Source organism: Ptychodera flava, unplaced genomic scaffold (assembly GCF_041260155.1).
Source record: "Ptychodera flava strain L36383 unplaced genomic scaffold, AS_Pfla_20210202 Scaffold_44__1_contigs__length_1314385_pilon, whole genome shotgun sequence".
Taxonomy (NCBI): domain Eukaryota; kingdom Metazoa; phylum Hemichordata; class Enteropneusta; family Ptychoderidae; genus Ptychodera; species Ptychodera flava.
The window spans coordinates 239090-266229 of NW_027248366.1; the positions used below are offsets into that span (position 1 = coordinate 239090).

A 27140-nucleotide genomic window follows, 5' to 3' on the forward strand; every position below is an offset into this window, starting at 1 on the left:
TGCAATTCTTGAATGACAGATTTTTACTTTGGCTTCTGTAATATTATGTGTTTTACCTGTAAGAATTAGCCATATTGAAAATATGGTCGGCCCGCCAAGCTACTTTTATGACCCACTGGGTGACAAAATCGTATTTAAAGTACCGAGAATTCAACAGCATAATATTGAGTGTCCCACTGACTCAGCTGGAAAACTTCGCACCAAAAGTTTGATATTTATCATGGCCGTACTTACCGACAAGGTTAATGACACCGAACATCAAGCCGCCACTCGACAGAAACGTCAAATAACTGTTGTCTTTGTTTTCGTCCGGGCCGACTGCGCAGTTCAACAATTCGAACACTTTCTCTGGAGAACCTGAGAGAAAGATAAAATGTGTATCCTCGGTTAGAAATGCTAAAATCATAAACCCCCGGGGAATCAAGCTTACAGTGACCAAACTGAATTAAGATATTATACGCCTCGAAAGTGAAAGATTTAAACTTTTGCTCAAACTTTCCTCAAGGAATATTTCAATCATTCTCTTTCAAAATCAAGAATAAAAATCGGGGGGTCACCGTGCAAATTTTAGTACTAACTAGAGAAACAAATTACCCTAGATTTACCGATATTTGAAAATCAAAATGGCCACCATCCCTGTGTTACCTCTACGGAGAAAAAATAAAATGTTAGATTTTTGAAAAAAACTAAGCCGGTGAAAGTTTTTCTTTCTCCAAGAGCTTCAAAATAAACCCCCACAAGTGGCAGATCAAAAGAGAATTGTAAAAGTTTGAGAGTACGAATCTGTCCCCTAGGCGTGGTCTACCTTAACCCTTTCACCACCATGGTTTGTCCCAAATCCATTGTTTTCTATGGTAAAGTTGGACCTGTATACAGGGAACTGGGGGTGAAAGGGTTAAGTTGATAGTAGGCCTATGCTCAATGTAGAATAAACTTGAAGATCAAACACACACTATGTGCCACAAGTTTGATTTCGATTATTATTTGATCGATGCCCGTCAACAGTTTGTATGCGCAGGATTATTTTAAAGAATCATGATAACGCAATTATCGTCATAAGCTCGACTTTAATTTCACTATTTTTAAGTTCATGGGTAGACTTTGCCCCAAGTCTGTGGGCAGACAATTATCAAGAAAGGGTAAATTGAAAGCAAGTTGAATCACTGTACTTTGACTGGCTGTTTGTCGGTCGTGGACTGAAGGCGATGGACCGGCCAGTAACCGTTGCCGAGAAAAGCCTTGAGCTACTGGGCAAGTCTAAATCATGGGGTCAAATGAGTCTCCTTAACTCGGCAAAGAGTATAACCTTCGTTTTCAATGGGACCAGGAGCACTGTTCATTGAATCGAACAATTTCTTTGAAGAAACTGCCCGTGAGTAAACGTGTTTATGGATCGTCAGCATCCAAGACAACTCATTTCAAGTCTTACACGACTTGCAAAATAATTGCGATCGTTTGGCGAATGGACAATTCTTCAAGAGCGCAGTGCGTGCCTCGAAATTGAAAAAAAATCGACTGTTTGCTCAAACTTCCCCGAAGATAACTTCAAACCACTCTGCTTTATAATCAATAATAAAATTTACAGACAACTATGCAAATCTCAGCCACGGGAAACAATTACCTAATATTTACCGATATTTGAAATTTATATTGCTGCGTTTCCCTTTATTAACTCTATATGGGAACTTAATTTCCGCTTTCCACCGTAACAAGACGGTGAAAATTTTATTTGCTCCCCAGGTTTCACAACGCTAGCTGCATACCGATCAAGTATTGTACAAAATTTAGTATCTGAATATCTGTTCACGAGTCGCGCATCTACCGTTAAGGTAGAATGCGCCTCGGGGACAGATAATCTGACTCTCAAACTTTTACAAGGTTCGGTTGGCCTGCTACAGTGTTGGTGGCTCATTTTGAAGCTTACGGTGTAAATAAAGTTTTCACCAACTTGGTTTTGTGAAAATCGAAAATTTTATTTTCGTCAGAGAGAGAACACAGGGGTGGCGGCCATTTTTAACTTCAAATATCGGTAAATACAGGAAATGTGTTTCTCTAATACGAATACGCGCCTTGAAAGCGACGGTTTTCAATCCTTTGAATGCTGTAATTTTTCTCTCAAAAGTTTTAGAGCAAATTTTGCAAATTTTTAATTTTTTTTTTGTAATTTTTATTGTAATGTTAGACCAAATGGACATCATACTTCATTGTCTACACTTTTTTATCAAAATTTAGTAAAAATTCTGAAAAAATTAGACTGGGTATACTTTATAAAGGCAATTATAATTGAGTTTGGCGCTCAATGGGTTCATTAAACTTATATGCTTACATCTTGCAAAGTGAAACTCTATTCCCTGTCAAACCAGGGATCATCTTGTGTATGTTGGGGGAAGAAAACACAAACAAATTACCTCATTTGGGGAATAATTAAAATCGGCTGTCATTCTGGCGAGGGGCAAGTCAACTTGAAATTTCCGAGAATTACGAAAACCAGACAGTGATTTTTATTATCAACAAATACTTAGTGCGTTTCACACAAGCAGCGAATAGAAACGTCTTGTGAAAATTTGAGTGAGAACGTTTATCCCAGAGGCGCGATTCCACCTTAAGGTAGTATGCGCCTCGAAAGTGAAAGACTTAAACTTTTGCTCAAACTTTCCCACAAAAATGTTTCAACCATTCTCTTTCAAAATCAAGAATAAAAATCGGGGTCACCGTGCAAATTGTGGAACTAGAGAACACAAAAACCCACGATTTAACGATTTTTTAAAATTCAAAATGGCCGCCATCCCGTGTTAACTCTATGGGGAAAAATATAATTTTGGATTTTCGAAAACTAAGACGGTGAAAGTTTTTCTTTCTCCAAGAGTTTTAAAATGAGCCCCCACATGTGGTAGACCAGAAAAAAATTGTAGAAGTTTGAGAGTCCGAATATCTGTCCCAGAGGCGCGATTCTACCTTAACTACAGGAAACGAATCTTGATGAGTCAGTGGCTGCTATAACACATTCGAAATCTCGGCGCATGAAACGGCAAGTTTTGGCCGACTCTCATTCTGAGCACGATCACCATAATTTGAACTCTCTCTTGATTTAAAGGATGCATTTGGAAAGAAAGAAACCTGAAAAGGGCGAATATGTCCCTGAAAACCCGCCAATAAAATTCCCACGTGATATTTTAAAAGTCACAATGTAGAGATAACGCTCAAAGGCAAGGACTGAAATTGAAAGCTTGCCGCTCGCTCCTGTATCCATTCCCAAATACTTCCATGCGCTCTGAATGAATTGATAGAGCTGTTTGAGGTATTAATACGATGCGTATAGAAAGATTTACGTGCGGGAAAGCGTCTTCTCTAAATCAATTTAATTTTCTTGTCATCGAAGGAATAGGCAGCTTTCGAGGGTGCGGCTTTACGCTATCAGCAGTGAGATTAACGAGCATGTACTCGACATCAAACGAGATGATTATTTTCATTTGTGGACGACTGGTTTTTCTACGTCTAAGAAGGGCAGTCAATATCAACGCAATATGTATATAGTGAACGATTCTAGGCAAATGAGCAGTCGCCATTCGTCTTAAATTCGATTGGCATATTGAAAAAGTACCAAGTAATACATATATAAACATGATTATATGGGACACATTAATAACACGAATTCAAATGTGAGCTTAGAAGACTCCGTTTCGTTCAATTTCAGTAACAGTTTCAGAGGTAGGGACGTAGCTATAGCTGTTCTGATAGTCGCCTTTTTTGACAGGCAAGTAGGTTCCGATACTATAATAAAATCACTAAAATATTCGTAAAGGTGTTTTAGATCGGCCCGTTTATTGTATTTCCCTGTCGGGTACTGAAATCGACGGTAAAAAATATACAAGATGATCCCTGGTTTGACAGGGAATAAAGTTTCACGTTGCAAGGTGTGAGCATAAGTTTAATTAACCCTTTGCGCGCCAAAGTCAATTTTAGTTCCCTTTATAAAATATACCAAGTCTAATTTTTTTTTCAGATTTTTGCCAAAATTTTAATAAAAAAGTGTAGACAATGAAGAATAATGTCCATTAGGTCTAACATTATCCAAAAATTACAGAAAGATTCATAAAATTTGCAGAATTTTGCTCTAAAACTTTTAAGGGAAAAATTACACCACTCAGAGGGTTGAAACCGTCGCTTTCAAGGCGCATATTCGTACTAGAGAAACAAATCACCTGTATTTAAAAATGGCCGCCACACCTGTGTCGAAAATAAATTTTCGGTTTTTCACAAAACCTAGTTGGTGAAAATTTGTATTTACTCCATAAGTTTCAAATGAGCCACCAACACTTTAAGCTTACCGAACGTTATAAAAGTTTGAGAGTCCGATTATCTGGTAACCAAGGCGCATGCTACCTTAACGGTAGATATGCGACTCGTGAACGGATATTCAGATTCTAAATTTTGTACAACATACAATGGATTTTGCAATACCACTGAATAATTAAGGTAGTATGTGCCTCGAAAGTGAACGACTGAAACTTTTGCTCTATTTTTCCTCAAGTGATCTTTAAACCATTCACTTTCAAAATAAAAGATTAAAAATTATGGTCAATTTTTGGTACCAGAGAAACAGATACCCAAGATTTCCTGATCCTTGAAATTCAAAATGGCCGCCATCCCTGCGTTAACTCTATGGAGAAAAAGTAAATTTTTGATTTTGAAAAAGCTAAGATGGTGAGTTTTTTTACTCATAGAGCTGCAAAATGACACCCCCCCGTAAGTGGTAGATCAGAAAGAAAGTTTGAGAAAATAAAAAGTTTGAGAGTCCGAATGTCTGTCCCCGAGGTGTATTCTATACCTTAAAGAACGACATCACACTATATACAAACTTCGATAAAATTGGTACAGTCTACGTATGCAAATTTACAGGCAACTTGTCAACGCTGGTGCACACCCATGTAGCTCCTATCAGCTAATAGATAAAACACTTCTTTAGTAAGACGAGAAATCAATGAGGCGACCCTGTTATCGGAATTGTTGCTCTCGGTTTCCTTGTACCGTTCAATTCAGTATACTCGATATGTTATATTATGATATTCATTTATGCAATTTTTATTGTTTGACTACGCAAATCTAATATCTCTACGACAATACAGAAAGATCATATTCTTACGCTCTTAACGTATTTCACTGAGTGACGTCACTATACCATTGTTGGTTTTGTGCGCATTTACACAAACCATTCAATGATTGTAAATTGCCCCAGATCCCGCGTGTGTATGAATGTATTACTGGGCAGCTGCTGCGTTGCTTTGATGGAATTTCCGCAGTTTATCGCCACTTTTATAATTTTTTGATGCCGCCACGATTGCTTTCGAGCAAATGCACTTCATTATGATATATCTGCGAGCCACGATACCGTAATTTGTTGGTGAACCCATCATACTTGCGAGGAAGAATAAATTTTTTTGCAAAAAAATGTGCCCAAAGCATTTTTCCAAAACATTATATGCATAAGCATTTCCTCAAAATCGTGCACGGTTAATTTTGGTAACTGACGCCAGTGCACAATGCACAGCGAATCACTCCGCCGACAAATATCGTCTGCGTCACTGTAAAGGTTACTCTACCCTTCCTTATAAGTTATCAGGCGGCACGACAATCTTTCAAAATACTGGTGTTTTTGCCAATATTTTTGTATTCATTTTCACAGAAGTAATGTCGCGTTGTGCTTGCAAGAATTTACCCACGCTTTCATGTCGAGTTACTGGTATTCCTTGAATTATTAACGCCCTGCATTTCCCGCTCAATATTATCGGTGTCGACAAATGCTTATCGTTGTGTTTTCTTTACCGCCAATTTTACAGAAAAAAACCGTCCCATTGTCTTGAGCGTGTAAACTGTAATAGCAGGCGACACGTCTCCTGAGGGAAACTCATCGCGTGACGTCGACGTCCTGATACTATTGGCGATTTTATAAATAAAATATCACTTACATGACAAAGCACAGTAACATTGACTTTCCCCATTGTAGAATGTAACCGGCCGTTGCACTCACGTTTCAAACTGCAGTGCCTATTTCATTTAGCCCTCATAACTTTTCGTTAAGGTACATGAGGACAGATATTCGGACTCTCAAACTTGTACAAAATTCTTTTGGTCTGCAACTTACGGGGGCGCGCCTTAACCCTTTCACCCCCAGGTTCCCTGTATACAGGTCCAACTTTACCATAGAAAACAATGGATTTGGGACAAACCATGGTGGTGAAAGGGTTAAAGCTTATAGAAAAATACAAAAAAAAATATCACCGGCTTATTTTGCGAAAATCGAAAATTTTATATTACCAAATAGATTAACACAGAGATAGCGGCCATTTTGAATGTCAGAAGTCGGTTCATATTAGGTAATTTGTTTCTCTGGTACCAAATTTTGCACTTTGACCCCTGATTATTATTGATTTTGGAAGAGAATCCCTTAAGTTTCGGATCAGGAGAAGAGACAATTTTTATTGATCCAATCAAATAATGACAATATGATAACAACTGACCGAAACAAATCGGAGATAAATATGTAAATTTGTTGTCGATTGCTTTAGTAATAATAAACAAAAACAGCAGCCAATGAAGTGTAATTTGATTCCAAAGAAACCTGAAATATTCTCAGTATTCCATGGTAGAAACAGCATGACAAACCATGGTGGTGAAAGGGTTAAAGCTTATAGAAAAATACAAAAAAAATATCACCGGCTTATTTTGCGAAAATCGAAAATTTTATATTACCAAATAGATTAACACAGAGATAGCGGCCATTTTGAATGTCAGAAGTCGGTTCATATTAGGTAATTTGTTTCTCTGGTACCAAATTTTGCACTTTGACCCCTGATTATTATTGATTTTGGAAGAGAATCCCTTAAGTTTCGGATCAGGAGAAGAGACAATTTTTATTGATCCAATCAAATAATGACAATATGATAACAACTGACCGAAACAAATCGGAGATAAATATGTAAATTTGTTGTCGATTGCTTTAGTAATAATAAACAAAAACAGCAGCCAATGAAGTGTAATTTGATTCCAAAGAAACCTGAAATATTCTCAGTATTCCATGGTAGAAACAGCATACTGCACATGAAAGTTGTTTAAGTTGTTTAGCTTTCATTGAATTGTCGCCGTTTAACTTGTGCAAGTAACAGCTTGGCTTAGAATGACGTTATTATGGAATTCACGATTGTGAGAGAAGCTAAACAATGACATCTTAGCAATAATTATTGACATCATCGTGTATGATTTTGAGGCTATTTTGTTGTATAGAATAAATATCAAGATCAACAAATGTAGGAGCGGCGGTTCCGGAAGGTTTATTTATTTTGTCTGGCCTAAGCTTTGTAAGAAAATATTAATTATTCAGGACTCTAGAGAGGGTCGTTGGGTGAATTAGCAGCACAATTTCATTAAACTCTTTCATCCTATCTGACAGGAGGGTGAAAACCAATTATTGCCGCTGAAGAAACCGTGACAGCGAATGTAATTTTCATAGGAAGTTGTTGATGCGAAATGAATTACAAGGACTACTAATTATGTTTAGTGAGTGATAATAAATAATCGTTACTCATTAAAACGCTATCTTTCGTTTCAAAGGTGATACAGCTATTTATAAATTACCTACACAATCTCCTAGTACGCATGCGTGATGAAATGTTCTGCTGGCGCAGCTTGAAGTATCACGGCCACGAGTATTATTATATGAGGGTCCTTATGCAGAACTATTAATCTGAACTGATCGGTTTTAAGGGGATAAGTCGTGACGACGCGAGGGAACCCCTAATTCAGTACATATATACAGTCGACTTTGGAAGTAAGCCGCTGCGGCCGTAATTATCTTTGATAAATACTTTGTCGATATCTTGGAAACGTCAACAATGAGCCACTTCAAAAATGAAAATAGAAATCAGCTTCCATCCTACACGACTCGTTTACAGCATTCAATGAGAGTTGGATTCCTAGATACGACGTGACGTCACGCAGCATCCGCCCTCCTCATGGGCAAATATGCGGCGCTTGTGTTCGCGAAGAACATGCCAGAGGAAATGTATTCTGAAAATATTCCATGTTTTTCTGATCTATCACTTGTGTCGGCTCATTTTGAAGTTCTTAGAGGATATAAAAATTTATCTGTCTTATTCTTCTAGTGCTAATATGGGGATTGCGGCCATTTTGAATTTCAAATAATCGGCAAATTAAAGGCACTTTCGTTTCTCTGTTAACAACTTGCACGGTGACTCCTGATTTTTATTCCCTCGTGATTTTGAAAGCGAGTATTTGAAAGTTTCGCGGGGTATATAATCAGCAAATTTTAAGTTGAAGTCTTTCACTTGCGATGTGTACACTACCTTAAAGGTATACAGTCACCTGTAATCTAAATATGCCAATATATGGTCAAAGGGGCGTTCCTTGGTATTAAAAATGCCCATGTGAGGGTGCTGTTTCAAAAAAGCGGCCACCCGCTTAAAATCTGTGATTGTTAGATTTTCTCTTTCCATGGTAAATGTGGCAAAATTGGAACAGGTGACAGTATACCTTTAACCTGTTGTCATAAAAACAACACTTACAAAAACAGCATCCCCCCAAAAAACAAAAACAAAAACCCCAAAAAAACCCAAAAAACAACCAACCATCTCGATAGTCAACCAAAGGAACCATACGGCGTCAATATTCGATCTTACCTAATGGGTTGTCTTCATCATCCGGGCTATTGTAAATCTTGATGACGAAGATCAGAGTGATGATAAAAATTAGCGCTGTGTTGAAGTAGGACACGTAGAAGGTAGCTCCGAGGCCCCCGATGTACGTATATCCACCGATGACGGCGGCCAGAATCATGGCAGCCATTTCGACGCTAAGTCCGTCAACCAACGATGTCAAGACCGCTGCTCCGCCTAATGTGGTGGAATGAAACCAGAAGAAAGTGAAACCAGAAGATTTATTTATCACGAGTCGAAAATGCGTGAAATTTATCTTAAGGTAGTATGCGCCTCGAAAGTGAAAGACTTAGTATTATATTGTTTGCTGACTCTTGCGTACATCATTTTACTTGATTCGCTTTAATGATAACTTGCACCGCAATTCTCTGATCAACCTCAAAGAGAACGAGGGCAAAATCTAGAACCAAACCGAGCCATATTACAACCATTTTCAGTATTAGAGCGCGAAGCCACTGCAGTGAACTGCAATAAAACTGCTTACACTAATTAGTTTCAGCTGTAGCCGTGGCCACTTTGGTGTTGAACAAGGCTACTTGATAAAGACCAAAAAGTCTGCTTGTACAAATGCAAAACTAGCTCTGTCTGAGGCTCGGGTTGTAAATGAGAGTTTACGATTGGCACCCTGTGTTCAAGATTAAGATACAATGTAACATTACCATGCACTGGTCCATGTACAAATCTTTTTTATTTCAACTTCCCCAGACAAACTGTCTGCATGGGACATACAATGTTGTCGACTTTGCCAGCTGGCTACAGCTGAAACTAATTAGTGTGAGCAGTGTTATTGCAGTTCACTGCAGTGGCTTCGCGCTCTATTACTGAAAAGCGTATTATTTCATCGCTCAGAAATGATATGTAAATAAAGGTTGATTGCAATACGTGCTGAAAAGTGTATTGTATACTTTCCTTGTTCGGGAAAACATAGACCCTAGGGTCTATGGGGTATAGTATCGTATAGTTCTGTAAAACCCCTTATAGACCTAATTGAAATATCTAAATCGGATTTTGGAGTCGCGTCAAAACAAAGTGGTGACCATTACACACAAGTTTTGCGATTCAAATGTGAACAACTTTCGCCAGAAACGCGGCGCTGTCCCGTACAGGCGACGAACGTTCGGTACGCATAATGGTTATGTCGTACACGACTTTGCAACATTTTACGGTATCCGTTATATCTATCTATCTATCTATCTATCTATCTATCTATCTATCTATCTATCTATCTATCTATCTATCTATCTATCTATCTATCTATCTATCTATATTTCTATCTAGCAACATGTATGTATGAGTACGTGCCTGTGTATGTGTATACGATTAAAATTGGAAGAATATACGTCCTAACAACAACTATTGTAAGTTTCCCATTATTGCTCTTGGACAATTTAACCCGTTCATCAAACATTAAAGAGATGGATCTAAATAATGCAACACAGGATAAACCAACGAAAGTATAAGCCAAGTTATAATTATGTGTCTCAAGAATGTATAACAAGCATGTCAGAGATCGGATTTTAATGTACTTTTCATCTCCAGGCGTCGCAACTGATGTCAATAAGTGTTTTTGATCGTTGTCTTGGCAATTTTTAATTATTCATTTATCGTAAAGAGGCAGATTATCAGTCCCAAGGGTTTGCCACGCCCACAAAGCTAATTGAAACCTTTCACTGACACTGACATTCAGACCGTTACCTTTATTGTGTTTGTTTTACAAAAGCAGTCACCAGGCCTCAGAATTCACCACAAAGCAGACGATTTAACAATACCATTACCGTCAAACTTCAAAAATGCATGAAGGATTAATCACCCATCATGTCGGACCTAATTTCAGTCTGTCATCGCAAAATCCAAGATTTCATATGATCTCAAAAATTGCATTGACCCCTCTGAGCGAAGCAGAAACGAATTTACTGAATGCGTGTACTTCCATTGTGCTTACATTTCTTACCAGGGTGCAAGGACATGCGACGGCTGACAGAGTTGTGCCGGCGGGAACTGAAATGATATTGACATCCACACTGCGATTACACCATTCCGAGTGATATGAATGTGTATATTGTCGCAATTCAAATCCTTTACAGTTCAGACACTATGGCTCAGAATTATTTCTACATTGGAAAGGACATTTCACATTTCGTAAAATTTTTCTTGCATTTATTTTTCAAGGCTTTGTTGGTGAAGTCCCTATAGTAACGATAACAGTACCGGGATCGTGGAATTCAGTAAGCCATGTGACTGCGTGACTGATTCGAATGACCTTTCGCGGAACGTTTATTGCCGATTTGCTCACTGGAGTCAATTAAATTTAAAAAAAACCCACGTTTTTGCACCAGTGAGATTGAATAATTTTTCCATGTCCGTTCAATAGCTAGAGATTTAGAAAATATGCTTCGCTTTGACAAATTCGCATGTTATGAATGCGCTGCTAATTTTTCGCATATTGCCTCGAGGCACTTGATTGTTTTTTGTTCGGCTACAAATCAACTCTCCCCAAAGAACCCCGATCTTCGAAATACATTCTGTTTGACTTTGTGTTCAACGGTTTCTGATTCTGTAACGCCGCGGCTTTACGCGCTGGGATTCGTTTCGTTGACTGTGTGGGTCGTTTTTACCTTTGAGCGTTGCGAACGGTCGACACACTCTTCGATAATCTTCTCTAAAATCCTTCAATCGTGGTGCTGCGGAAGAGCAGGTTTTAAAAAGCGGATCGCGTCCCGTAATAAAACACCCTATTTCAGGACTCCAGACTTAGAATAGCATGCTACATTCACAGAAAATTAGCATTTTAAAAATTCATTATTCTTACGGAGAGTGAATGGATTGAAATTAAACTTCATCATGAAAATCGTCTGAAAAATATTCAAATTACCTCGCTTTCATTAAGTTGCTCGGACGATTTAAAGAGCACAAGAGTAATTGATTGACATAAATCTTCATACCATAGAAGCCAAAGATTAGGTTTTGCGGTGATACATATACAAATGACACATTTTCTCTCTGATGAACTTGGTCACGTTTGAAGACCAAATGCTTAAATGTGTTGGGGAGACTTCACATTAACCCTTTGAGCGCCGAAGTCAATTTTGTCGCCTTTAAAAAATATACCCCAGTCAATTTTTTATAGAATTTTGCCGAAAATTTTGACAAGAATTTGTAGCCGATAATATGTAATGACCATTTGGTTCAAAATTATCGAAAAAAATACAGAAAAAATCCTAAAAATGGTTAATGTTGCACTAAATTTCGATGGAAAACCTGTCGCACTCAAAGGTTTAATCTCTCAGGCTCGACTGACCCATGTTCAACTGCTTTTATTTCGACGAATGGTCGCGGCAAATGCGATATTTCAAAGTTTCCGTTCTAATGCGGGTATAACTAGCTGTAATAAGCCAAGCCGCTTCTGCGCCTACTCCTTAACAAAGGCACGCGTGGAGTAGCATTTGCAAAGGGCGTAAATACCTTCAGTCCATTGAACTGAAATATTGTCACGTTAAATTTCAAGGGATACATGGTAATTAGTGACAAACAACATCGTTAAAGGGAGGATTACTCATGGATATTGCAGTGTCAATCATTTCCATTGAACTCCATTATCGTAAATTGTCATTTCACCGACACTTCCACAAAAGACTCGGTATGAGGAGTCCCTTTGGAAATTCTTTTCAAACCGTGGAGTCACCGACGCGTGATGTCCACATCAACTGGCAAAATAACAAGCTTCTTTGCATAAGAACCTATGAAAAAAATGCTGAGTCAGTGATTTTTATTGGCGTTTTTTGATAAATATAACCGCCCCGCATATCTCTACTTCTCGTTCAGCAACCCACTAGGTTCTTCCGACATCCGAAAGGAATTTTGTAAAGACATTTGTAAAGGAGAGTTTCGCAATTCTAAACTGAAAAGGAAAGAGTGAAGCTCCAGGCTTGATCTAATCCATTCTTCCTGGTGACAGACATTTGTCTGAAAGCAAGGTGAGCTGCATAAAGTCTGAGAGTAAGATATATCTTACACGTTGCATTGGAACATCCATCGCTCTTTTCACATTTCTTGTCTACTTACAAAAGTATTATAAAGAAAATAAATGAAAAAAAATTCTTTTCGTTCAGTCACTCCTATTAAGATAATCACTGATTTAGAGATCAAATTACTTCATATTTCACGATCATGTCAAGTTAGTTAAAACTAGTGAATTACAACATGTCCCATAAGGTGCATTTTAACTTAAAAAATGAACAGTTGAAAGCCACTGAGAACGTAAATACGAAAAAACACGATTGTCATGGACTAAAGCTGCTATGATAGACCGATCAAAGTGGATGAAAAATTCGATATAGCTGGGTTATTACCGTTCTTTACCGACTTGGCAGATTGGAAAGTGATAGTATCTTGCAGGACAAAAGGGATCACTATTGAACTTGAAAATGATTACTCACCAAGCATAAGCATGGCTGTCACCACAACGTTCGTCATCAGGGCAAACGCACAGAACACCGAGTGCGTTCTTAACCCAAATCTGGCCTGCGTCACTTGAAGAAATGTCTTGGCGCCGGGAGCACGGATCTTGAGTTGGATGGACAGAACGGCAAACAGAATAATCTGAACCGTGGCGCCCGCTGCGTACCAGAACGGACCACTCACTCCATACTGAAAGTGAGCAAGTGTGACGAGTAAATTATAGTGTTCCACAAAATGTAGAATACAGTTAGTAATCGTCAATAATCAATAAAGAAAGAAATAAGGTGTGTCGAATATATTCTACCTCTTGGAACAATATTTTTAGAAGACTTCAAGAACAACCGTAAACTTCTGAGGAGGCAAACAGTGACAATCATTGCAAGAAACTATAGGAAAGTTCCAACACTATAAGGAAAGTTCCTGATATTTCTTTACATATGTAGAGCCTAAATAAAGCTTTGTGTTGTAGAGGTGTTCAATTTGCGGCCTCTGGTTGTTGAATCCGTATGATATCAAGAACAAGTCGATCCAATCATCATCATCATCATCATCATCATCATCATCATCATCATCATCATCACCAGCGTCGTCGTCATCATCATCATCGTCGTCGCCGTCGCCGTCGCCGTCGTCGTCGTCGTCATCATCATCGTCGTCGTCATCATCATCATCATCATCATCATCATCATCATCATCATCATCATCATCATCATCATCATCATCATCATCATCATCATCATCATCATCATCATCACCAGCGTCGTCGTCGTCGTCGTCATCATCATCGTCGTCGTCGTCATCATTCGTCGTCGTCATCATCATCATTATTATTACTAGAACTATTGTTTGTCTAGTGTTATAAAAATTCAGCCTCAACCGATCGAATGCGAAACTCAAAACCTACTTTACCTATTCATCAAGAAAAGAAGTCGGCGATCGAAGCCACTCCTGAATGTTAAGGTAGAACGCACCTCGAGGACAGACATTCGGACTCTCAAACTTTTACAATTCTCTTCTGATATACCACATGTGGGGGTTCATTTTAAAGCTCTTGGTGAAAGAAAACTTTTCACCGGCTTAGTTTTTCGAAATTCGAAAATTTTTATTTTTCTCCATAGAGTTAACACAGGGATGGCGGCCATTTTGAATTTCTAATATAGGTAAATTTTGGGTAATTTGTTTCTCTAGTACCAAAATTTGCACGGTGACCCCCTATTTTTATTCTTGATTTTAAAAGAGAATGATTGAAAGATTCCTTGAGGAAAGTTAGAGCAAAAGTTTAAGTCTTTCACTTTCGAGGTGCATATTGCCTTAATAAAATTCAAAATAATCTGGAACATTACTGTGAATGCAAACTTTTTGAAGATGCCCATCGTGTGAGTTCCTTGAAACAAAAAGCGGGGATTTTGGACATGGCGTTCTGTTCACACGAGACGTTAAGTGTGAATGGACTGGTCAGTTACAGACCGTAGTGGTCTTTTCTACCGTGAAGATTTTATGATCGAACCTGGCGAGTTCGTGAGGTCCGTGATACAGGGCCCATCCGTCAGGTGTTTGTAGGGTGTAAGGAAACGACACGTCTTAGTTACAAACGTGGAGCCCAAGTAAGATCTTTAGGTCTGGTGCAGCAGAATTGAAATGTCTATTGAATTATGACCTTTATGAACTCGTTCTCGCATCTCTAGATGAGTAAAAAGGGTAATTTAACTTTTTTTAATGAGAACATTTCGGAGTGGATATTATCATTCACTACCTCTCTGTACGTCAATATCATCCATAAATTTGCAATACTCTTCCTGTTTTTCACGGTGCACCGTCCCAGCAGAGTTAATTAGCCATTATGCCACGTGATTTTGACTTTTTTTCCTTTCACGTTTAATTTCCCTCCCTTTAATTAGTTTCCTTAATGTCTTAATATCTATTTCCCTTTTTTCGTCGAAGGACTGTTCTGTGCTGTTCGTATTCCTGGAAAAAAACCAGTGCGCATGATCCCTGACCCCGATATGCAAATGAATGAATAATCACCTTGGAAGCCACCGTTGACGACTGCAGCAGAGTGGCCGCCCATGTCCACTGTGATACTATGGTCGTTGCTGTAAGGCCGACAGAAACTTTCCCACCAGCGTCGAAATCTGTGTCAAGATTCTCCTAAAACAGAAGAGAGAAGAAAAGAACATGAATTAGGAGCGTACTGGCATAGAATTCATGGGGAATGTTTTTTATGTCACACAACAAAAAAAAGTATGGGGACAGTACACCATTAAAAGGTGCATGCCACGGTACGAAGTAATTTGCCCGTTTTCAAACTATGCGAGAAATTTTTTTCATTCGGTGTCTTGGGTTTGCACATTGTTCTTAGCGGGATGTGATGCCGTCTGCAATATCATGAAATTAACAAAATTAAATTTGAATATGTCCATTGTTCAGGAAATTAACCCGTGCCTAATTGTAATCTCTATAATTAAGGCCTCCGATGATGTTTTTTCTGACAACCCACATTTCATTAGCTTTAAAATATTTATCACAAACAAGTTTCTGCAATTCCAGAAGTACCATGCGAATTTTAGTAAATTTGCAGTTTATTTATGCTCGAAAAAATATCAAAAAAAATCTTTATTGCACTGTCAAATAGTTTATTGCGACCATTGCGTTTATGAGATGGCCAGCCAGGGGGTTACCCTCACCGTAATATAACGTAACCCATCCTGTATCATATTAAGATAAGTGTTCTTTGTGACGGGAGACGAGGTCGGGTGTCTGACAGTGCATTAATGACACGCATGTTGCTAAGGAAACCGCTGATGTGAGGCAACAGCTAACTTAAGGTGTGCCCATCATGAGTCAGAATTTTACAAACAACAGGAAAAGTATGTAAAATTAGGGGAGAGAGGGTCTTTGTGGGATATTTTCGTATTCGGTTTTGCGATAAAAATGCTATCTTACCGAACTATTATGTCAACAAAATTACGCTTGGATATTCCGATCAAGAATTTTACACGTCATCACTGCTATTAATGAGTTTCAGACAGCACGCACTGTTCTGTTTTAAATACCTGCCCTAAACGATTTTCCTACATTTTCTAAAAGCGCAATTTTTTCTAAATGATTCAGTTTTTGGTTCACGCAGAGTCCAAATCGATAAAACACCTTTTTGTTCAGCAAGTATTTTAAGTGCACTATGAATGTTCCGCTTCAACTATACGGTAAACACGCGTTTGAGAATTTATTTAATCCTTTTCCCGTCAGACAATATATCACTCCCTCATCTGCCAAGTCTTGAAAAGGCGGTATTTAGCACAAACCATATGGATAGTCACCCACTTGGCTTGGTCTGTTATAGCAGATTCAGTCCGTCGAATCATGTTTACAGTATCTCTGTTTAAATGGCCTTCACATGTTCAAATTTTCGTTAAAATGTACCAGGACATGACGTGTTTCACTAGGTTTACCAAACTTGACCTGATGGTGAAATATGAACTTGGCAGAATAATGTTTTTAAACAATATACCACGAGATTTTAACCAGTTTACGAGATATACGCACACACCTCACGCCGTACGGTGATGGGGGCGCCTCTTCTGTGGTCGCATGATTGCTGCACTCTAAGTGCTTTCAAATTTTTGCTTGATTGAACGAAAAGTTTTAACGACATTCAAGAAACTGGCGTGCGAGATACTTAAAATGCCATCACTACTTCTAGCCACCAAAAATATCCTTGCTACCCCTGTAAAATTAGCGCCGGCAAGACCGACAGCCATCTGGTTTGTGCACCTTGACGTGTGCAGTGTGGTATAACCGTAAACCATAGTCTATTTCTGCAGTCTATGCATGCAGGAACCGATGGACTTTACACGCACATTTCGAACGTTGCTAGGAAATATCACGGCTGATAACGGTGAATGTCACCTCAATTGAGCGATATAGGCATATGATAATTCCACGTTCACTTTTATCAAGTGGTCCCTTTCCCTACCATATGTAAGCCATTAACCATTGTTGTTGTCATGCGCAGGACCGTTTGGTTTGGCGAACGGAAAATTTCCGATTTTGACAGTAAGCCTTGTATCAAATATTACAACAAATAAAAGATGGCACGCCTTGGGGTTTTTATGACCGAATTAAGCTACGAGCAAATGTTACACAATTTACATGCTTGCAAACAGATATAAATGAATTGCCCTCCAGTGACCTCTCATCATACGGACGTCGGCACAACCTGTTGCATTCAGGTCGTTATCGCTGTCAGGAAAAACCGGATTTTAATATTTTGAACAAACAGTTCATCCATCTTTCATCCTGTTTGGTTAGTTGGCTTTCCTGGAAATGTTGTTGTTAATTGTGCGTTGTGTGGGCGCGATGTATCGGTACACGTACATATAATAATGAACATTCTCCAGACTTTGAATACAATCTATCAGGTTCAATTTTGGACGATGTGAGGGTCTCCACTTTCTGATTGTACATACATACTATTGTCTTTTCTGTAGTACGTAATAAAATATGTGTTCTATTTTTTCTTATGATTAAAAGAAGTTTTAGTCCATCGAGCACAGTCCTAAAACACATGCTGTGTGCAACACATCTCAATTGTATTTCTTATTAGAAAAAGCGATACACTTAATTACGTTGGAAATTTGCCCGTATAGAGACTTTCGTTGAAACTGGTACAAAGTTCCGTATATTTTCCGTAAACCTATTTTACGAATTTTAAGTGCGCCGACTTTGTGAATATTCGCACAGTTTTAAGCTAGTCGGACACAGTAACACACAACATCAAGTTGATTGTAAATTAGCAGCTTAGTGTCAGCTACTTTTCATAAATCTGCTGCATAGTCGGTACGTCCACATTCACTGGCTGATGTCAGTGCTCGTATAGACAAGTTGGAAGTTTGTTGGTAAACATTTGTCATAATGTCTCTTGTTTGCCCTGGTGGTTGGTCGATTTACAAGAGTTCTCCGCAAGACTAACTTGATGAAGTTTACAGTATTTATGTTTTCAACAGCTTTCAAATGTACAGTATTATGTTAAAATACACCATATGGAATATGTTGTGTTTCATTAATTTTAACCATCTTGACCTGGTGGTGAAATATGGACTTGGCAGGGAAAGGGTTAAGCGTGACTTTGACTGGACAGGTCAGCCTATTTGACAACTCGCCCGCTTAAAGGCGCCCTTCTCAATCCCAGGTTTTCGCATTAGCGAATGTGTCAATAGCCCATTAACAGTTTGTCATTCTTTTGTTTTCCATCGAATATTTCATCAAGTAAATAATATTTATATTAGATAAATCTGATAATTGAGTGGGGGATTTAAAGGTTAAAACCCCCTGAAAGGTTAAGATGTGAGAATTGTTGCCTTCATTATTATTGTGGATCGGATATGCCCTTATGATTAGCTTGTGGAGAGTATACAGTTAGATATTAGGTTTGGTGGAGCAGCTTTGTATTATCAGCAGGTCCCTGTGTAAGCATCTTCGTCGAAAAAAATATATAAAGATGCTTTTTTTGTCATCCACAAGTCACTACTCTGGTTGATCGTATACTATCGATCTCTGCTATCCTGTTCGCAAGACGATCGAAGAATCAGTAGTGATACAGTTACTAACATTTTTAAAAATTACTACAACATACTAAAAGTAGAACCCTTATTCTAAAATCACTGCAGTTTATATGTCATGAGAATTGGCAAAACTACAACTTGTCAGTCACTGGGTCTGCCTTTGATTTAGAAGCGCTTGTCTGTCGAGCTTTTGAAGAATGAACGTGATATATGAGATTACCCAGGCCATCGTCCATTAAGCGTGACTGTGACTGGACGCGTCAGCCTACTTGACGACTCACGCGTGTATGAGAAGACAAGCTAAGCAGCAAAACGACCTCAGGCACGCCGACTATGTAGGCGAAATAGTTCTACACCGTGCTTGATGCAATGCAACATGTTTCGCGGCAGATCTGCGCACAACAAAGATGGCATGTATGTTCAATATCCTACAATTTTTTAGCAGCTTCGACATATTCCTTTGGGCTTCAAACATAATTTTTTCTTTTATCCATCAGTTGCAAAGTTCCCTTCAAAATCCTCGTTACAGTGTCGATATCGTCAACAATGAACTTGTTTCACTGACACACAACATTTTCTGAGAAAAGTTCTTCATCAATACGACGACTTTACCCGTGCTGAAGATGGACAATGTACTTATGCTCATAAACCGCACTTGCAATTTTTATTGAAATCGGAGAGAACTGCTCCTGAACGTCTCCATGGAAACAAGAAAACAACAGAAGAATGTGATGAAAACACTCTTCAACTCAGTGATCAAAAGATCTGTTGTGGAAGGAAGGTAACGCAATTAGCGTAAACAAACTAGACACTCGTAAACGTGCCTTCTTGGGCATCCTAAAGAACGACATTTGATAATTTGACGCACGACAAAAACCATCTGTAAATGATTCGCTGATGTTAAAAGGCTGCTACATCAAAGCTAACATCTAACTTTATGCTCCACCCAACTTAGTTATAAGGGCATCTTCGGTCTGATTTTTCATTCTTTCTCACTCTTTTGGCATTTGTAGCATTTCCGTTGCTGTCGACAACCATTAGGACACCACACTTCTAATAATATATCAAAAATAATTAATGTACTGAATTCATTTGAATGAACACGATTTATTTCATACTGGAGTCCGCAACTCACACAGTCATAAAAGTATCGACTTGTCATAAATGATATGGATTTGATTTTCAGCTTTTAGGTGTATAGCTGTCTGTCTTTCTGTCTGTCTGTCTTTCTGTCTGTCGATTTGTCTGTCGAACTTTCTGTCTGTCTCTGTCTATCTACCTACCTACCTACCTGCCTGCCTGCCTGCCTGCCTGCCTGCCTGCCTATCTATCTATCTATCTATCTATCTATCTATCTATCTATCTATCTATCTATCTATCTATCTATCTATCTATCTATCTATCTATCTATCTATCTGCCTGTTTCTCATATCGACAGTATAGTTCTACGCGCGTGGGCTTTCAATTACGGTTTAATTATCGATTTCCACGAAGTTTGTCAATTGAAGCATGCGAACATCCATGTCAGATAGCTGTGGTAATTAAGGGTGTATCATAAAAGAGCGGTGATCATGAGTAGACCATGTAATCATCAAATGCATTCCCTCGGGTTCAGTCGCAATTAATTTCACTGTGACAAACGTTGTGACTTGATAGAAAGAAATATCAATTTAATTGTTGGAATAGATACATGTGGTATAACTGAAGGCGAGAGTAAAATTATCATGTTTCAGGTTCGCTAAGTCTAACATTCTAACTCAGTCTAATTATCAGAATTTGAAATTTCATGAATAAATGTAGGTTAAAGTTGACCTGCCTACTAGTTGGTTGGGGCATGTCAGTCAATAATGGATTTTCTAAACTTTATCGAAGAACAACTGAAATGCAGAACAGGATGTCTTGTGATTCAAGCTTAAGCAGCAGAAATATGGAACTAATTTTTTATTGTGTTATTCGCTGACGACAGAGACACGGACGAATCCTGGGGCATCTTGTAGCTGATCACAAGTTGTATTTAACCACGCCTATTGTGCGTATGGGTTCGGCATCGGAGGCGATACCAAAACGCCGCAACGATGAATGGACAGTTAATGAACCAGCCCTACGGCTGAACCAGCCCTACGGCACGGCGCCTCGTCACTGACCTGCCTTGTTTAATCGGCGGAACGGATATTCCCTATAAACGCCAAGATAATTCGGGCGATTATACTGATCTGAGTTTGTATCAGACCGCTTTGAGCGAATTTCAAATTCGCTTAAGTCTTCGGTAATTACGGGAACTGAAGTGATAAGGAAAAGACCATTACTATCGGGGGGAGGGGGTACATGAAACACGTACGCGACTTTTCGCGTTATAATATTTGGCAAATTATTTAGATTTCGTAAGGCTCCATGAAGTTTCTCTCTAAATTTACATTTTGTTTTATTAGCGGATCTTTGTGCGAATAATTTTCAAAACTCAGCATGGTTACGAACAAAAATTGGCAAGCTTTTCTCTGCAAACTGATTTGAGTTTGACCATGCGCCACTCCCGCTGCAAGATTGTGTGGTTTATCCGTAATTAGAGTTACCAGGAAGAATAAAAAAGGCATGTCCGTTCTAGATTCAGGACTTCAGCTCAATAGGCGATGATTGAAACGGGGCAAGACGGAAATATTAACTTGGATGTACTGAAAAATCACCCGGAACATGCGTGCAACTATGTATACAAGTGTGAATATTTCTAGTTGATCGACGGTAGTGAAAAGGGCGACATTTTGGCAATGGCTACATTTACAAATCTAGACAGCACATATGCTGCTGGCACTCTTTGTGTCATGTTACAATTCATAATTTTGTTCCAGGAAATAAGTACCCCTTCTCTTTCTTCTTGCTAAAGTATGTTCAATCACAAGGTACTGGCCTCGCAAATGCAAAATATATTCAATGATAATTCTGATAGATTGTTATTGTTTACAAAATTCTCTGCCGAATTAGAATTAATTCTCATAAAACCAATCGAAGACGGGGTAATTCATATGATTTTGGAAGTAGCAGAAAAGAAGCTGCGTTTTACGAAAAATGACTAAACGATAAATAAAGCTAGCTGGGCACCGACACAAAATGAACGACTGTGAAACAAACTGACAACGACGATATTAAAAAACACGCCTTTAATTTATCATTCACCTTGCGTTAGCTGCTCGTCTTGCCTGCCTTACTAGTGTTTGTGATAATATGAATTTCCTTTAAGTTAAATCGCAACATCGGTAGCAGAAGGAAATCAAAAACCCTTTAGATAGATTAAAAAGCGGGATTATATTAAATACGAATTTATGGTCCGAACGTCGTAGGGAAATGGAAAAGAGATAGCTAATATTAAGACGTAAGGGTATCGCTTATTTAGTTTCTTGCTTGCTTTTCAGTGTAATAGTAGTTTCAGCTCACGTGATACAGCCTCGTGCTGTGATTGGATACAGAAGTAAGGGTAGTGTATAAACCCACCACTGAACACCCACGTGTCATTAAGCTGCAAAACACGTGATCCAGTTGTTGAGTTTCCTTTGAAGGCGAAACGGTCTGGCAATGGAAAGCATGGATGTTGAATGGAAAAAAATAAAATGAACGTGTAATTCCTTTGGTAAATACTTATGACAGACTGCAAGGCTCACTACCTAGGTGACGCCGACACAAATTTTCAATCCCTGGAACTGGTGCCAACCGAAGCAATTAAATTTCGATTATTGAGCAATATTCAAAGGGGAACCGAGAATGAATTTGTTGAAAAATTCCATATTCCAGGACGTCAAAGCATAGTGAGTTCGCCTCAATCTAAAATCTTTGCTCTGATCCGATTAAATGATTGCTTACAAATATTTTATCGGTTCTCCTTACTTCGTAAACTTACATTCATATTTGATATCGCCAGAAATCTGTCTGACAAACCCAAAGAATATTGCAGAATCAATTTATTCAACGCTAGGCGTACACGTGAATGAGAATGAATATTTCGGTTAAAAATGTAGTGGATGGAAGAACTATAAATTTAATCGGTGCAACTTTATAATTCTAATGTCATATACAAATTATGTATACGTTGCAACTGACGCCAATTTTGTGTTGCTGATTTCAAAGATTTGTGCAAACCACAACGCGGATTCCTTTTATATATCGTTGAAACATTTGCGCACGGCAAAAGGTAACAGAGAATTAACATTTTATCCATGGAATATTGTCGTACCTCTGAGAGAAGTGGTTTAATTTCGCTTTACTTGAGGTCGAATGCACATCAGGAGGGGTATATATATCCTGATTTTTAAAATTGTTAATTTTTTTCAGCTCTGCTGTTTGAGTGATTTCGATTTACGCCTGTGGAATAAAAGTTTTCGTAGCCTCTTTTTGTGAAAATCAAAATCAAAACAAACGAAAACTAAATAAATATTTGATTCCTCAGATTTCAATGTTAATATCTGTGACTTTATGGTAATCTGTTTCTCCAGCCCAATCTTTCTTATTCTTCATACTGAAGCAAAATGGTTTAGGTTCTCTCAGAAAATCTTTAGCAAAATGAATCGTAGACTTTCCGTGTCGAGGTGTTTATCGTGGTACAGTAAAATATACGTTATGGCTATTTTGTTATAATGGCGCTGGCAATCATAGTTTTCGCTGAAACAGAAAATTATTATCACCACAACCTACTTGTATTCACAGATATATTTGTTGCATGCACCAATGTATATTATTATTATATACACAAATTTTACTTCGGCGAATCTTCTGTTATATCTCCGATCGCAATGCCTTTTTTTGATTTATCAAACTCAAAATGAATAATACAATAAGAAGACCGATATACCCGGATGCAGCATACAAGAACACTACTAGGCCAACAATGAAAAATGAGTTGATTATATATGTCTTAATGCAAGTATCTGATAATCATGGTTCTTGTGCCTAATGATGGCAAAGTCTGTTAAATCAGTTATATGGACATGTTTTGAAAGATTTTTATTCAATTTGAATTTTAGCAACAGCTGAAACCAACAGACAACTTGTAGAAGATTGATGTGCTAAACATTGCGATCATTCACCTCATTCAGTATCATTCAAACCAAATTCTAACAGCCGCTGGTGTTCCATTGAAATTTAAGTTCCCATTACGCCGTTTCCTTCATCAAGCTAAACGATATCGATCAATTGGCAACTTTACTCCTAACAAAACTCACAAGTGCGTCAGATTGTTACTACAAAAGCGCCTGCAGTCACTGCCTGCTATTATGGGCACAGAGCCGCCGCGATTTCCCATCGGCAACACATGCTGAAATTCTCAGATGAATCTACCCGTGAAAGTGCGTTGCTCGCGCATTAGTCACGAAATGACTGTATGGTCAGAGTGAAGATATTGATTGTGTCGAAAGTACGCACATTTCATCGAAGAACACTGGTATTTATCGGTTAGGCCAAAGTAATTAAATTCTTTGTTTTGCGTCCCCACCCGCTTAGGTTTTTAAGGTTTTCATGAAAAACACACACAGTGTATTTGAATAGGAAATTTTAGGACATGACCGCTTAGCTTTTCTGAACTAAAATTTTGTTACAATTTTTTATTTGCTGCAATCAAATTACATTGTGTTAATTTTCTTGTGTGTGTTTTTCAGCCGCTTAGACGCGTACCTTTTCCCATTTAGAGTGGACGCAAAACAAAGAATTTAATTACTTTGGCCTTACCTTCTCTTGCAGCGTTCTCCAAAAAAGGACTTTATGGAGAGGATCACCTCTGTTTTTTGTTTTGAGTACACTATTCATATGTTAATAACTGTACAAAAGAATATATTTCCACAACATAAGAATATGCAAATTGTTCATTGTTATGTAAATTGGCCGCCCTCTGGGTTTTTCATCTAATAGTTCGCTTCTTTACGTGATAATACGAGAAACTGTAAATGATCACAAACTGCTAAAACTCCCGGATGAGAGCAAATTCAATATAACGAAGCGATTAGCTGACTATAGGTTCAGTGAAAATATCTCGGGTCTTCTGGTGATTTGACGACGCGTTTAAAATTTGATATACATCAGACAGACAGACAGACAGATGGGCACAGACACAGAGTTTGTGCGTGCGTGGGTTGGTGAACAAGAGACTTCTGAGATGAGGGGCGCATTTTGACCGTAAATTCCGTGGTGATACATTTATCAAAGTGTGCATAAAACACGTCGAAAAGCAAAGTGTTTCAGGTGAAAAGATTGATTTCCATTAAACGTACCCCATTGCACCCTAGGGGAAAAATCATTACATTGCTTGAGTTTGTTGTGATTATTGGTCCCTCGGCGGTAGTTGTGGCGGTTCAGAGTAATAATTACTACGTTAATACCTCAATTCACATGACATTAAATGTTTACATTGTGAATAAGAAGGGAGTATAACAACGTGATTGATATCCCGGTGGAGAAATTTTAATTCAAACCACTGATTAAGCGAGAGATAAAAAATGAAAATTTTGTCCTGATTGCCAGAGGCAGAGTTGCATCAGTGAAATGAAAGAATGGGGTGTATGGTGTTAATCCTGTCTCCAAGTTACCTACTGCGCATAATCTCGAACGTAAGACTCATTAGAAATTAGGTCAATCTAAATTTTATATAGTTTTCGAATCAAAGAACATGAAACGGGCTTTCTTTGTTATACACCCAAAAAGAAATACTGCACAAGAAATTCCTTGAGTAAAATTCACCAGATTTTAATCAAATCACGTCTTCAAACTGGCGACACTTCTATATTCCTGAAGTTAATCCCCTTTCTCCTAAGTGCAATTTTATTTCTATGGTTTGTCCATGGAGTCTTGTAGTAAGGGGATTAATCTCGCTCTGAGTCAACACAATCTGAAATATGCTGCAACTATGCTATGGAATAAACTTCTAGTTCTATAAAAGAATCTAAGTGAAAGAAAGTATTTCATTGGTCAGTTAAGATTGTCTCCTTACTTATTGACACTACTTTTTTCCCAAAAGTGGGTGTTTTGGTCACGTTATCTTGTTGGTTTCTGAACTGTGTCTCATATCATTTTGTTTCTCGTTATACAGTTTTGATCTGTACTTGATTTGAAATATAATCTTCAATTATTGCTCCTGTTTCTGTCCATATCTACAGATTTTCACCTTATGTAATCTATATAGTATAAATATTAGGGGCCAGAACTCGACCAGTTCAGAAGAACTACATTGTGGTCCCCGCGTGGAATACTTGCTAAATTAAAGAACATTAATTTCGCAACTCTACAGATTTCTTATATTTTCATTTTTCTGTGTGCTTTTTGAGAAATTGTAATTTTATATTTCTAGCGAAAGAAATTGATGATGCTGGTGACCCTCAAACAAAATCACAACTTGAAAAGGACTGATCCCATAAGCTCGCAGTAAGATTACAAATTCCATTTTCAGTTGAAAGTGACTGTAGCAGATATAGCTCGTAGCAGATATAGTTTTGCAAATAATATTTTAAAGATAATTTCCTCCGTTGATGATATCGTTGGCTATGCGTACGCCTGGCAGCTCTGAGAGCCTAGCTACCCAGCGTGCTCTGCGCTGGGACGGTGACCCTTGACATATGTTATGACGCCTAACTCGAACGATGTTAACTTCACCAAATGTCCTTTATGTATTTCAAAATTTTAAAGCTATCTTAGTAACTTTTATTACTTTATCGCTTTCAAATCTTGATAAAGTAAAACATATTTGACTTTGTTGCAAAGATTTACTGGTCCATTAACCTGTTCACACCCCAATTCCCAGTAAACAGGTCCACACTCGCCATTTATTACAATGGGTGTAGGCTAAACCATGGTGGTGAAAGGGTTAATAACAAAACTTCACAATGTAGTTCTGCCTTTGATAGTTTTGGTTTTATAAGTAAGGCTGCATATTTATATTCCTAAAAAGTCGAATACCGTATTATATCATACCGGTATAATGATGGCGCAAATAGAGCGATCTGATTGGTCGAGACGTGAAAATAACCGTGCTATATTCGCGATATAGTACGGTTGGAACATGCACTATCTTTGAGCAAGAGACAAATTCCTATTTTGACATTTCACTCCAGAAATCCAATGTACTTGTTATGATACACAAGCAATAAACCACCTCAGCAACGGGTATACCATTCGGTTTGGACCAGTTCACTCCATATGTGCACTCGCCATCACTCGTGCACATATGTTGTGAAGTGGCCAACAAAATTAATATTCCGTCGCTCGGCATGGTTTTTGCTAAAATATCCAACGTTTGCTGTGATGAAACTCCATCGGCACGCTTGTATCAGAAAAGGGTGTCTTTAACTTGAAAGTCACCTGACCAAAACATACATGTTTTACATCGATAGATCTTGCAAAGGCAGCATACGTTCAGGATTAGCTA

General features: G+C 38.3%; 1 protein-coding gene across 1 annotated transcript in view; it reads right to left on the reverse strand.

The window, feature by feature from the left end:
- The window catches only part of LOC139128122 (uncharacterized), a 57219-nt gene that overhangs the window by 11734 nt on the left and 18345 nt on the right, over positions 1–27140 (reverse strand). The window contains 4 exon segments of the mRNA XM_070693961.1: positions 235–357; positions 8694–8906; positions 13166–13376; positions 15213–15335. Coding sequence (XP_070550062.1) covers positions 235–357; positions 8694–8906; positions 13166–13376; positions 15213–15335 — 670 coding nt within the window.